This window comes from Apteryx rowi, unplaced genomic scaffold (genome assembly GCF_003343035.1).
Source record: "Apteryx rowi isolate R43461 unplaced genomic scaffold, aptRow1 scaffold_150, whole genome shotgun sequence".
Lineage (NCBI taxonomy): Eukaryota > Metazoa > Chordata > Aves > Apterygiformes > Apterygidae > Apteryx > Apteryx rowi.
In genome coordinates, this window is record NW_020447753.1 from 1,112,195 (window position 1) to 1,124,464 (window position 12,270).

Below are 12,270 nucleotides of genomic sequence, written 5' to 3' on the forward strand. Positions count from 1 at the left end.
TATTCAAACATCACCTCCTCCAGGCTCAAGAGCGATGCATCCCTATGAGTAGGAAGTCAAGCAAAGGAGGCAGGAGAACTGCGTGGATGAGCAAGGAGCTCCTGGCAAAACTCAACCAGAAGAAGGAAGTATACAGAAAGTGGAAAGGGGGACAGGCCACTTGGGAGGAATATAGGAGCGTTGTCAGAGTATGCAGGGATGTGACGAGGAAGGCTAAGGCCCGTTTGGAATTAAATCTGGCAAGAGATGTCAAGGAAAACAAGAAGGGCTTCTTCAAATACATCAGTAGCAAAAGGAAGACTAGGGAAAATGTGGGCCCTTTGCTGAATGGGGTGGGTGCSCTGGTGACGAAGGATGCAGAGAAAGCAGAGTTACTGAATGCCTTCTTTGCTTCAGTCTTTACTGCTCAGGCCAGCCCTCAGGAACCCCAGACCCTGGAGGCAAGAGAGAAAGTCTGGAGAAAGGAAGACTTTCCCTTGGTGGAGGAGGAGTGGGTTAGAGATCATTTAAGCAAACTTGACACCCACAAATCCATGGGCCCTGATGGGATGCACCCACGAGTGCTGAGGGAGCTGGCGGATGTCATTGCTAAGCCACTCTCCATCATCTTTGAAAGGTCATGGGGAACAGGAGAGGTGCCTGAAGACTGGAAGAAAGCTAATGTCACCCCAGTCTTCAAAAAGGGCGAGAAGGAGGACCCAGGGAACTACAGGCCAGTCAGCCTCACCTCCATCCCTGGAAAGGTGATGGAGCAGCTCATCCTGGAGGCCATCTCCAAGCATGTGGAGGACAAGAAGGTGATCAGGAGTAGTCAGCATGGCTTCACCAAGGGGAAATCATGCTTAACCAATCTGATAGCCTTCTATGATGGAACGACTGGCTGGGTAGATGAGGGGAGAGCAGTGGATGTTGTCTACCTTGGCTTCAGGAAGGCTTTTGACACTGTCTCCCATAACATCCTCATAGGTAAGCTCAGGAAGTGTAGGCTAGATGAGTGGACAATGAGGTGGACTGAGAACTGACTGAATGGCAGAGCTCAGAGAGTTGTGATCAGTGGCGCAGAGTCTAGTTGGAGGCCTGTAGCTAGCGATGTCCCCCAGGGTTCAGTCCTGGGTCCAGTCTTGTTCAACTTCTTCATCAGTGACCTGGATGAAGGGACAGAGTGCACCCTCAGCAAGTTTGCTGATGATCCAAAACTGGGAGGAGTGGCTGATACACCAGAGGGCTGTGCTGCCATTCAGAGAGACCTTGACAGGCTGGAGAGGTGGGTGGAGAGGAACCTCAGGAAGTTCAACAAAGGCAAGTGCAGAGTCCTGCACCTGGGGAGGAATAACCCCATGCACCAGGACAGGTTGGGGGCTGACCTGCTGGAAAGCAGCTCTGTGGAGAAGGACCTGGGAGTGCTGGTGGACACCAAGTTGACCATGAGTCAGCAATGTGGCCTTGTGGCCAAGAAGGCCAATGGTATCCTGGGCTGCATCAGGAAGAGTGTTGCCAGCAGGTCGAGGGAGGTGATTCTCCCCCTCTACTCAGCCCTGCTGAGGCCACATCTGGAGTACTGCGTCCAGTTCTGGGCTCCCCAGTACAAGAGGGAAGTGGCACTACTGAAGTGAGTCCAGCATAGGGCTACAAAGATGATTAGGGGACTGGAGCATCTCTCTTATGAGGAAAGACTGAGAGAGCTGGGTCTGTTCAGCCTGGAGAAGAGAAGGCTGAGAGGAGATCTTATTAATGTGTACAAGTATCTGAAGGGAGGGTGTCAAGAGGATGGGGCCAGACTCTTTTCAGTGGTGCCCAGCGACAGGACACGAGGCAACGGGCACAAACTGAAACACAGGAAGTTCTGTCTGAACATGAGGAAAAACTTTTTCATTGTGAGGGTGACAGAGCACTGGAACAGGTTGCCCCGAGAGGTGGTGGAGTCTCCTTCTCTGGAGATATTCAAAACCCGCCTGGATGCAATCCTGTGCAATGTGCTCTAGGTGACCCTGCTTGAGCAGGGGGGTTGGACTAGATGATCTCCAGAGGTCCCTTCCAACCTCAGCGATTCTGTGATTCTGTGTAATAAATAAATAAATGCATCTATAGTAAATGCATAAAAAAGGCAGCATATTTCACACCTGGTCTTAAATTGAATTCTCCGCTACTGAAATGGGCAATGTTTCTTACCCATTCACTAATATTATTTTTCAGGTTGCTAGCAACAGATTAAAGCCTTTATTTCCTCGCAGGAATAAATAATGTTCTTTGGCTGGACTGATTGCTGAAACACTTTTTCCACCGCTCTACACTGTCTGTCCATTAACCACAGAACTTCTAGCCCAGTTATAATTACCTTGAACTTGTGCTCATAATTCTCAAAAGCTTCCATGACCATGCAGACAGCCTCCATGGAGCGCTCCAGTCGTCCATCCACTCCATTAAAGCGGTACATGCTACCAGAAACATCCACCACCAGACGCAGGCGTTTAGGTTTCTGCTGGGGGCTCCCAGGCTAACAGGGAAACAGCAGGAAAAAAAAAAAGAAACTATATATATGGGAAAGCTAAGCATCAGTAAGGATAAAACTTTTTAGAAAGAGAACTTAACACTCTTTGCAAAGCAAGAAGCCTTCATCCAGCAAAGGCAGATTATTAAAAAAAAAAAAAAAGAACAAAAGCATTTTTACTGTTTTTCTAACTCTTTAAATTCACCTTCAATGTTTTTCCTCACCTTCTATGACTGGAAACAAAATACCAGGAAAAGTTCCACACATTCTTGTGAGGAAATATCTCTTCTGTCACATTTCTGATTCTTAACATTTTATTTCAGTAAAAAGACTCTCATATTTGCTCTTTTTGCCAAGACTCATATGGGAAATACTTTCTCTTGGCTTACGGCACTAACAGGACCCTTGTAAGGCTGTAAAAACTTGTCTGCTGAGGTTAATATCATTCTAGAAATGTTTGAAATCTTGTTTTGATTAACTACTCATCTTTTTTTCATTCTGATCCTGAAACTATTATTTTTTTCTTGAAAACAATCCCCATCTGTTTTAACAATTTTTGGCACAGTACATTAAAGGGAGGTGCTTTCTACAATATGCAATGGGATGAGTCTGGCTTCAAGTATAAGGCTATTAAAGATGATCTGGCAAAAAAAAATCTCAAGAAAAGCAAATACCAAAAATATTCCTTTTACCTGTAACTGAGTTGCAAACATTTGTCTCTCACACAAGTACTACTGAAGCATTAGTGTATTTCCCTCTTCTAATGACTCCTTCAGTGTGACATCCCTGTTCTACCAAAAGCAGGGGGATGGAGAAGACCCATTAAATTTTACTTTTATTGCTTTTTAACTCAAAATCTAAAGTTGGCCCTTTTCTCTCATAACTGAACTATTTTCCAAAGTCTTAAAACATATACTTTGAGTAACCTCGAATTCTTTTCTTTTGGTAGAATTGGAAATGAGGATCTAACCACTTTTTCCTTACTGATCTTTCACATAGGCACGGCCAAGCTCTATCAGCTCTTCAAAGCAACAGATGTCAAGACCAAGTACCCTAAAAATTAAAACCAGAGATTCATCTAACGTGCATAGCTGCTGTGCAAAAAGATGTTGCGCTCATTTATTTTAGAAAAATTCTTAATGTAATTAAAAATAACAATCTGTCCTTAAATATTATTGTTAACGTATATGAACTAGCCCACTAGTTCTGGACGGATTTTGTTGGTCTGAATCAACTAGTTTCTTGGTTACTGACTTACATAGGGCTAACCATACTGCTCCTGAGGAATGGCTGAAATGGACCACAGGACAGTCAATTTTATTGTATCTTAATGGCTTTTACTTCCACTTTTTTCTCATTACTGTATTTATTTTTGAAAATCCAAATATCTGTGAAAGCTGAAATTCTTGGCATATCACAGACTAAGGAGAGGACATTTGTAAAGATCATCAATTTTTTTAAACTTCCCAGGGTGTCGTAGTGAAAATTAAATTCAATTAAGTTAGTGAGAAAATCTCCTTTTTTTTAGACAAACAAGGAAAATGTTTTCTGCTAATCATCTTCAGTTCATCAAAATACAAAATAAGAACATAGAAACTGTTGTACTGGATCAAAACAAAGGACTGCCTACAGCAGCATCCTCTTTCTGAGGGTGGCCCACAACAAATATGTATGAAAGACTATAAGAAAAGGAGAAACAAATCCTCCATCTTGCAGTCATCTCTGTCTCAGGGATTTCCCAAGCCAGAGATGGTACCTTTGAGTTTCTCATCTCTCTATATATAACTCATGGAAACTCTAAACATATATAACATACACCCACTAAGAAATCAGCAAACCTGTTATCCTCTTCCCTGTCTCCCTCCGCTACTTGTTGGATACTTACTTGTGGCTCAAGTTCTCCCCGTCGTTTATAAATGGCTTTTTCTCCTGTCAGCCCATCAATGATTTTGGCATCATCCAGCTCCCCAACAGCTTGGTGTCTCAGCCATTGTCTTTCCTTACCCTTGGCCTACAACAGAAAAGCATCCTTAATTCACTCATTGATGTGGGTGTATTTTATGCAATTTAGTACCTACTGAACATGACATACAAATTAATTTTCTTTGTAATTATGTGATAGTTTTGGCATAAGTTAATGAAATTTCATACTGGTCCTGCTCTTTTTCACTGAAAGAGTAATTATCACTGACAAAGAGTACATTCCCTCTGTAATTTTGTCTTCTTTAAGCCTTTTTGCATATGGGAGTTTAATTATGGATTGTGGAAATGTTAGTCTTTTTTCTTGCAAACGCACTGGAAAATAGCACACTAGCAAACCTGTGCAGAAACGCATACAGTCAGAGGAACATGCATAATTGACCATTATGAGTTCTCCATTCAAGCAGTGCAAGAAAATAAATTGGGTGACTTAAAAGTAAAACTAAACAGTAATAACCTTAGGCAATGGTAAGTGGTTTCTTTTAAAACAATATTCATAATAAACAGTTACGCTATTTTAAAATAAACACACTGAAAACTGTGCTAATCAAGAGACAATCCATTAAATGCTTCTTTTATTTTGTTTAAAAGAACACTAGTTATCTACAGTCTGACTTGATGAAAATGCGTTACAGTCCAGGAGCTCAAATACTGATGTAACTCCTATACATAGAAGCAAGTGTTGAAGACTGAAGACTCAAGCACTTAAGAATATAAACAATATATTTAAGAATATTTTTGAAGGACAATTTCATCATGGTTCATGTGCCACAGGATCCATTTGAAGACAGCAAAGTCTGTTTATGTGGGTTTAATAGTTTATTTAATTTCTGCTTAAATCTTCAGTTTAAAGTTGCTCAAACTGGTAGTAAGCCCAGGAAGGAAAGATTTTTAATTTATATATGTATAATGCATTTGTGTTCTCAGCTGACTGCAGGTCCGTAGCTAGAGGCAAATCAAATATCCAGCAGGACATGAACTGCCTTAGATACCGGTTCTCATGAATGAAAACCGGTTTGTCTTTGACTAGTTGGAAGCATTACATTACAAATCCCAAGTAAACTGCAGGCCTGGGATTTGAGAGGAATAGTCTTTACAATTTTGTACAGTCTGAACAGTCAGATGATGGCTTCTTAAAGCTCAGAAAATCTTTGAAATTGCTTTGATCAAATTTTTTGATGGTTTTGCTTTTTTGTGTGTATGGAAAAAGGACTTCTGGATYACTGTCTAGTTGCCAATAGCTATTTAAGAGTGATGGACTACTTATCTATGAAAAAAAGTGGGCAGAAAGAACACAAAGCCACAGGGAAAGTCCTGTAAGTACTGGAACATACGTAGACCCTTAACACTTCAAGAACTGAGGGCTGATGTTGTCAAGTGCTTGTGGTTTGCTTCCTTTTGGTATTTGGGAGAAAGAAACAACAGAAAACTATAAAAATTCAGCTTCATTGAGCATATTCTCAATTAGTTTCACTACTGTTTTCATTAACAACACTTCAGCTTTAAGGGTATTTGCTGTTCAAGGAAAAGCAGTGTGGGAAGAAAATTCTTTTAACTATGGACATGGTTAAAAATCCGTCCAACCATTTACTGTCTTCTGAAGCTTGTCTGTTATTCTGTTTATGCAACAATAAACAGTATTTGAACTGAAACTGTATTAGAGGAACACAGAGTCAACATTCTTCTTCCAAAATAGGAAAGAATACTGATAAAATGTGACCTAACCTCCTTCCAAAATAATGCTAAAATTATTTAGGCTACTTAACATCTGTCTCTTTCATGTAGAATTTCTAAGAATTTCTTCTCTTTTATAAAAGCAGAAAAAATTCTCCTTAAGTATGTGTGTTATACAATGCACACATATATAAAACATAACTGTCAGAGCTTTCAATACATAACTTTCACAAGTTTAAAAGCAACATGGATATTTACAACTTTAACAGAATAACAGAACTATTACATATACAGATTGCTTAGAAATTTTATTAAAAAGAATATACAATTCATTATTACTGTAATATACTGCCACTGTACTGATGAAAAATATTACCTATATTGCTCGTGTTGCTTTCAAAATGAGAAAAATTGTGCTAGATACTATCTCTTTTCATCAGTATCACAATGGCTGATGACAATATGCCACTGTAGTAATTCTTGTCATTGAAAGATACCAAAGGCATATTTACAAAAAAAAATTACAAAATACAACTGTGAAATCACAGAAAAAAAAAGTTGTCTATCTGAAGTAATCGCATCTAAATATGTTACTTGTAATGGTATAGGATGGTATGAAATACTCCCAGTCCTGGTCTGCATTTGTTTCTGGGGTAAGTTTCTTGGAAAACTTTCTACATATGTCCCAAGAAAAGAACAGATGTTGAAACTGGGAAAGCGTGAGCACTACTACTGACAGGGCACAGGGGCTTCCATGCTGTTAGCTCGCTGAGCCATGTTTATTATAGCACTGCCATTATTTTACTATTGAGGCTATGACCGGAGGATTCCCACGCAGGCTCAGCTGAACAGAGCCCCAGGCTCAGGCCCAGGTTCGTCCACTTTAAACACAGGTGTCTAACTGGGATTCAGAAACTGGGAGGACAGTAGCCACAGATTCCCTCCGCAATCAATAAAAAGAGAAGTACTTCTGGRGGCCAAGTCGTCTAAAATCTAATTGCTCCCAGGAGGTGCTTTCCAAGTGACTATCTGACCATAATTTTTGAATCTGGAGTTCAGACACATGAGCTTTTTTCAGGGGTTGGCCAGCTTTAGGAGAGAGAAAGCAGATCTACAGCAGCTTGACTGGATTTCCTGAAGTTCTGGGTTTGCTATTTCTACACAAGACATACTACGACTTGTAGTACTTTGTTAATTTTGCTCAAACAGTTGACAGGGATCAGTGAGTTACGTAAAATCAAACGAACTAAGAAATAATATTCTTATACCTAATTTGTGCATTACTTATATTGAAACAGCCTATTCCAAATATCTCTTGCTGCTGCTACTCATTTTTGAGAGACATTAACTACAACCGGATCATAATCCCAGCCTCCTGATTCTTGGAAGTATAATGTAATATAAGAAACATTTAACACCCACCCCCTCCCCCAAACTAACTAAAACACACACATGTCCAAAAGAAAATCTACATTGAATAAGCATGGATAACATATTTTCATTATGTGAACACAATCAGTTTGAAACAAAGCAAACTCAAACATTTTTCAAAAGCTAAAAGTGATCTATACTGAGACGGTAATTTGAGTTTTTCATAAATTTAAAAACTACAACTGCACACTGATATCTGAGCTGCAAAGTTTACTACAGCTGACCGTGCTATTGATTTTTTATTACAGAAATAAGGAATGTCTGACTGGTAACAGAGAAAGAAAACAGTTTTAGCCGAGCACCCATGGTGTATTTAGGATCCAGAAAAAAAGGGGAGACAATGGCATGTCTCTCACCAGGGCCAAATGATTTACCATGCTGAAGAATAAAAATTTTTTTTTTTCTCATGGAGATAATATGAAATGTGCTTGGATTTAGCTTCCAATTAATGGAAAGTATTTTTCAACTAAGTAACTCCTGTTATCATGAATACAGTTCACTGATTTATCTTTATTTTCCTAGTGCATCTTCTTATAAAATAACTACCAAAATGTGTAAATAAATGTATAAAGTTAAAATCCTGCTTTCAATATTGTTCTTATCCTAAGAGCTAGCTTTTCTGAATTCAGTGAGTTTGTTTTTGCATTATAAATATTTTCATTATCTCTGTGGTTAGCTGTTACAGATTTTTTCCATGAAGTTAGTGAGTTTCATGAAATCGTGAGGCTTATAAGACTTTGCCTTGATATTAAAATGGCCTTTTTAACATCAAGCAACAGGATATGCCTCCTTATATTAAATTATACTATATTATGATTATCATGATCCCTGAATATGAGAATTTTGGCTCCAAGGAATAGATAAAGCAAATTAAAAAAAGACTTTAAACTGAAGATTCACTTATTGTCCTAGAGTATGCTTCCAACTGCATGTCTGCTAGAAACATGGTAAAAACAAACAGGTAGATTATAAATAACATAGGAAGAACAGATTTATAGCTAAAATTTTGCAGCTAAAAACTCTCATTACAAACCCAAAGTTAACTCCTGAATTGAAATATATTAGCTGCATGGATGAATCAAAGTGTGTTATTACAAGCCCATCTTACATGTCCATTGTACAAACTGCTCTCTGAACTGATACATTCATGATGAAATCGGCTAACAGTTTTGTGTGTGCATGTGATTATAGCAGCACTGCTGTAGTCACAGTGGCTTAAGGATATAAATGAGGCAAAAAAGAATGTTACCTTTCTTACTTGCAATAACAGGGGACTGGATTTTTTGACCCAGGAGGTCAAAAACCTTACCCATACAAGGTCATTTCTTTTTATATTTCATTTTTATTGCTGAAGTAAGGAGACGTATTAGACATCGAACTGCGACTAATTAGTATACTTACATATATGTATATTAGTGATTGGTAGCCTTCAACAGAAATGAGACATCTCTAAGAACCTTCCTCTGATTAAAAATGTAATTTTTTTTCATTTCTTTTTCACTGAGGACTAGTAGATTCCTCCTTGAAATGATGAACTTTTTATTTACACTGTACATGAATACCAGGATCAATAAAGCCTGGAGCAACTGTAGGACCAATTACTAGAAATTTAAAAGGCAAACTGGTCTTTTTGACTAGTTTCCACTTAGGAGACTGAGGCTATATTTACTTTTATTATCAAGAGTTAAAAACAAACATGAGAAAAATTCTTATTTTCAGCTGCATATAAGCTATGATTTGGAGAAGTGTTTCTCTCCTTTAACATCTACAGCATTTACATTTTTAAGCTAAAAAAATGTCTTTTGGACAGAAGGTAAAGACAAAGATCGTGATCTACACACCATCACATATTCTTTTAATAACTTATAGTGTTTTATCTCACAAAATTGTGCTCCTGAATAAGTAATCTCTGTAGACTGTAGTATGGGAATACTGTAACTTGTAGAGACAAGCGCTGAGACCCAATTAAAAGCTGCCTTTGAAAAGGTTATATGAGACTGTATTTGTCCTAACTGTGATTAGAACCCAAATTTGCTTTTAACCCTCAAAGGTATCATCATCAGATGGTGACAGAATATTAAAATATAGCAGGGTAATACTTTGGGCATAATGTAATGAGCTCAGCATGTTCCTTTATCAGTGAATCTAACCTTACCTGCAGATTGTCTAAGATGATGCGGAGCGACTGAACTTGTCGTCGGACTGCTCCGGAGAATCTTTCATAAGTAGATGCATCATATTCACTCATCTGAATCTCTTTCAATCTAAAGTAAAAAATAGGGAGCTAAGAATAGTTCAGGAAACAAGCATATCATCCATTTTCATACATGTGAATAAGCTTGTTTGGTGATAACTGGAAAATTCAGATGGTAATGACCAAACACTAGATGAATCAAAGAAATGGCAGCTGCTTTTGTGAATTTTTGAAAAGACAGGTAATTGTCAATGTCTACAGGGACTGCATCACATTAAAACATACAAAGACTACTAATTTTTTGTCTCTCTCTTAATCTGCTTTAATGTTTGGGAAGAAAATCAGATGTTCTGAAAACTGCAATCAAATTCTGAAGGCTTTATTGGCTCAGGTGTTGCTATATGCACTTAAAAGGATCGTCAGTTCACTATTCATTACTGCACCAGCAAAGTATTCTAAACATACCGTGATCTATGCTTTAACACAAAGGTTAAGTAAAGACACACTCTAAAATCTGTCCTTGAAGACCTACAACTAGTCACTCCATCTCAAATACCTATCTTTATGTTTCATAAAATGATGAAACCTTGAAACAAAGAAGTTGTGCGTGAACATTAAGAAAAATGTGCTCCCCTACAAAAAAAGAGTCATGTCACTGAACTCTGCAGTATGTAGAGATCTAATAGAGAGAGTAACATCTGTGCTATAAAAACAGATACATGCTTTTTCTGTAAGTTAAGATAAGATGTGTCTACTTAAAGCTCTGTACTGTTGTTACGAACATCATATCTAAGCAGATACTCTTAAACCGGTGAAACGCAGGATTGGAATGTAATTACAGAGGTCCAAGGGTGAAGCACAAGCTAAGGCACAGATGGCTATGCTGGGTGTGTGCACTATTTGACATTTTCTGTGACCCAGCATCACGTAACAAGGCAGCAATTGTGTATCTGCCCACTCTTCCATCCAGCTTGTGGCTGGATTCAGTCCTAAGTTAAGACATATTAGTCTATCTGTATAGCTTATTTTGAATACAGGCACTTCATATCACCGTAACTTCATTCACAGTGCTTTGAACATACGGACTTTTAAGTGAACTATAAACAGATACTAACAGATATATAGACCAGTTCAGTTAGAGTTTTAATGATAAAAGTTTTAACACCATGGCAAGTTACTTGCATGGACCATACATTATACATGAGAATAAACAATACAGGAAATGAGGTCCAGACCCAAATTGCTGTCTATTTTGAACTATGTATAGACATAGTCATTACAGCCAACTATTACTCATTAGAGGCAGGAAAAGGTAACTTCCCATGCTGTACATTTCAATTTACTTTATGGCTCCTGCAAACTGAGTTCAGTATCTTCACATCAATGAAGAAAATGTTTTCTTGAAGTATCAAACAAAAAGCCACCTGTGCAGTTTTACTATGTTAGACTCTACAACAATCCACAGAGCAAGCTGGTTCAGGAAACTGCTGTGAAAAATATTGTATCTGTTCAAGAGTTTACTAACTTCAGTCTTATTAACTTTCACATGTCACTTCAACTATTTGTTAAAAGTTGTCTTTATTATCAAGATGAATGTGCTGGATATATTTAAAAATGATATCAACAAAGAGCAGTCTAGTTTGATGCCTGTAAATACAACATTAACTATTTTTCTTTCACTACCGAAAAGCATTTCATTGTAAGATTAAGAAAAAAAGCATAAGGTATAATACTGAATTAAAAAAAACACATCAAAAACAGAAGAGCTAAGTATCTGAGTTTTATACAGACCATTTGATCTTTCCTGAGAGGTCAAAACATTTTGGTTTCAGAAAGGGCTCTAGAACACAATGACATAATGCATAAAAAAATGTGCCATGTTTGTCTTAATTATGATGAAATGTGGAAATAATTCACTGAGTTGTGTCAGCTTCACAAAAATCTCTTGCAAGGTGAAAAACCTCAGGACACCCTGGAGATTAAAATTGCGGTGTAAAGAACAGTAGAATGAACAGATATAACTTTTATTCTATTGAAATAGGGCAACTTAAAAAGCTTTCCATTACCAGTACTATCTAGCCAGGAAAACAATCAATAGCTTTCATATTAAGATTCTCCCTTCCAGATAATTATGCACCAACAAAACAGTAAATTTTGCAGTTCCCCTTATTTTTTTCCTTAGCCTGAGGACTCCAACCTACCTTTTCTTAACTTCTATCTGCCAGCTCTCACAGCTGCCCAAAGAGGTATAGAATAATAATCAAACATGGCTTCAGAATGGGCCACTTTTATTACTGGGACAGCTTGCTTACTGGTTTTAGCGTGACATGAATTGTTATGTCATGTGCAGATACTCAGATTTTACAGGACACAGCTGCACTCTTTCCACAAGGTATAGCAGTATCTAGCAGTTTCTCCTAGCACAAACTTTACAAACCATTATTTAGGAAGGTAGAAATTCATTAAAGTATGCTGTGTCTGCGAATGTCTATAGGCATAGAGA

General features: G+C 38.1%; 1 protein-coding gene across 3 annotated transcripts in view; it reads right to left on the reverse strand.

The window, feature by feature from the left end:
- The window catches only part of VWA8 (von Willebrand factor A domain containing 8), a 197,648-nt gene that overhangs the window by 17,154 nt on the left and 168,224 nt on the right, over positions 1 to 12,270 (reverse strand). For all 3 annotated transcript variants that reach the window (XM_026058921.1, XM_026058919.1, XM_026058920.1), the window contains 3 exons: positions 9,729 to 9,837; positions 4,374 to 4,499; positions 2,336 to 2,494 (listed from right to left, as the gene is read on the reverse strand). In XM_026058921.1, coding sequence (XP_025914706.1) covers positions 2,336 to 2,494; positions 4,374 to 4,499; positions 9,729 to 9,837 — 394 coding nt within the window. The remainder of the gene's footprint in view (positions 1 to 2,335; positions 2,495 to 4,373; positions 4,500 to 9,728; positions 9,838 to 12,270) is intronic.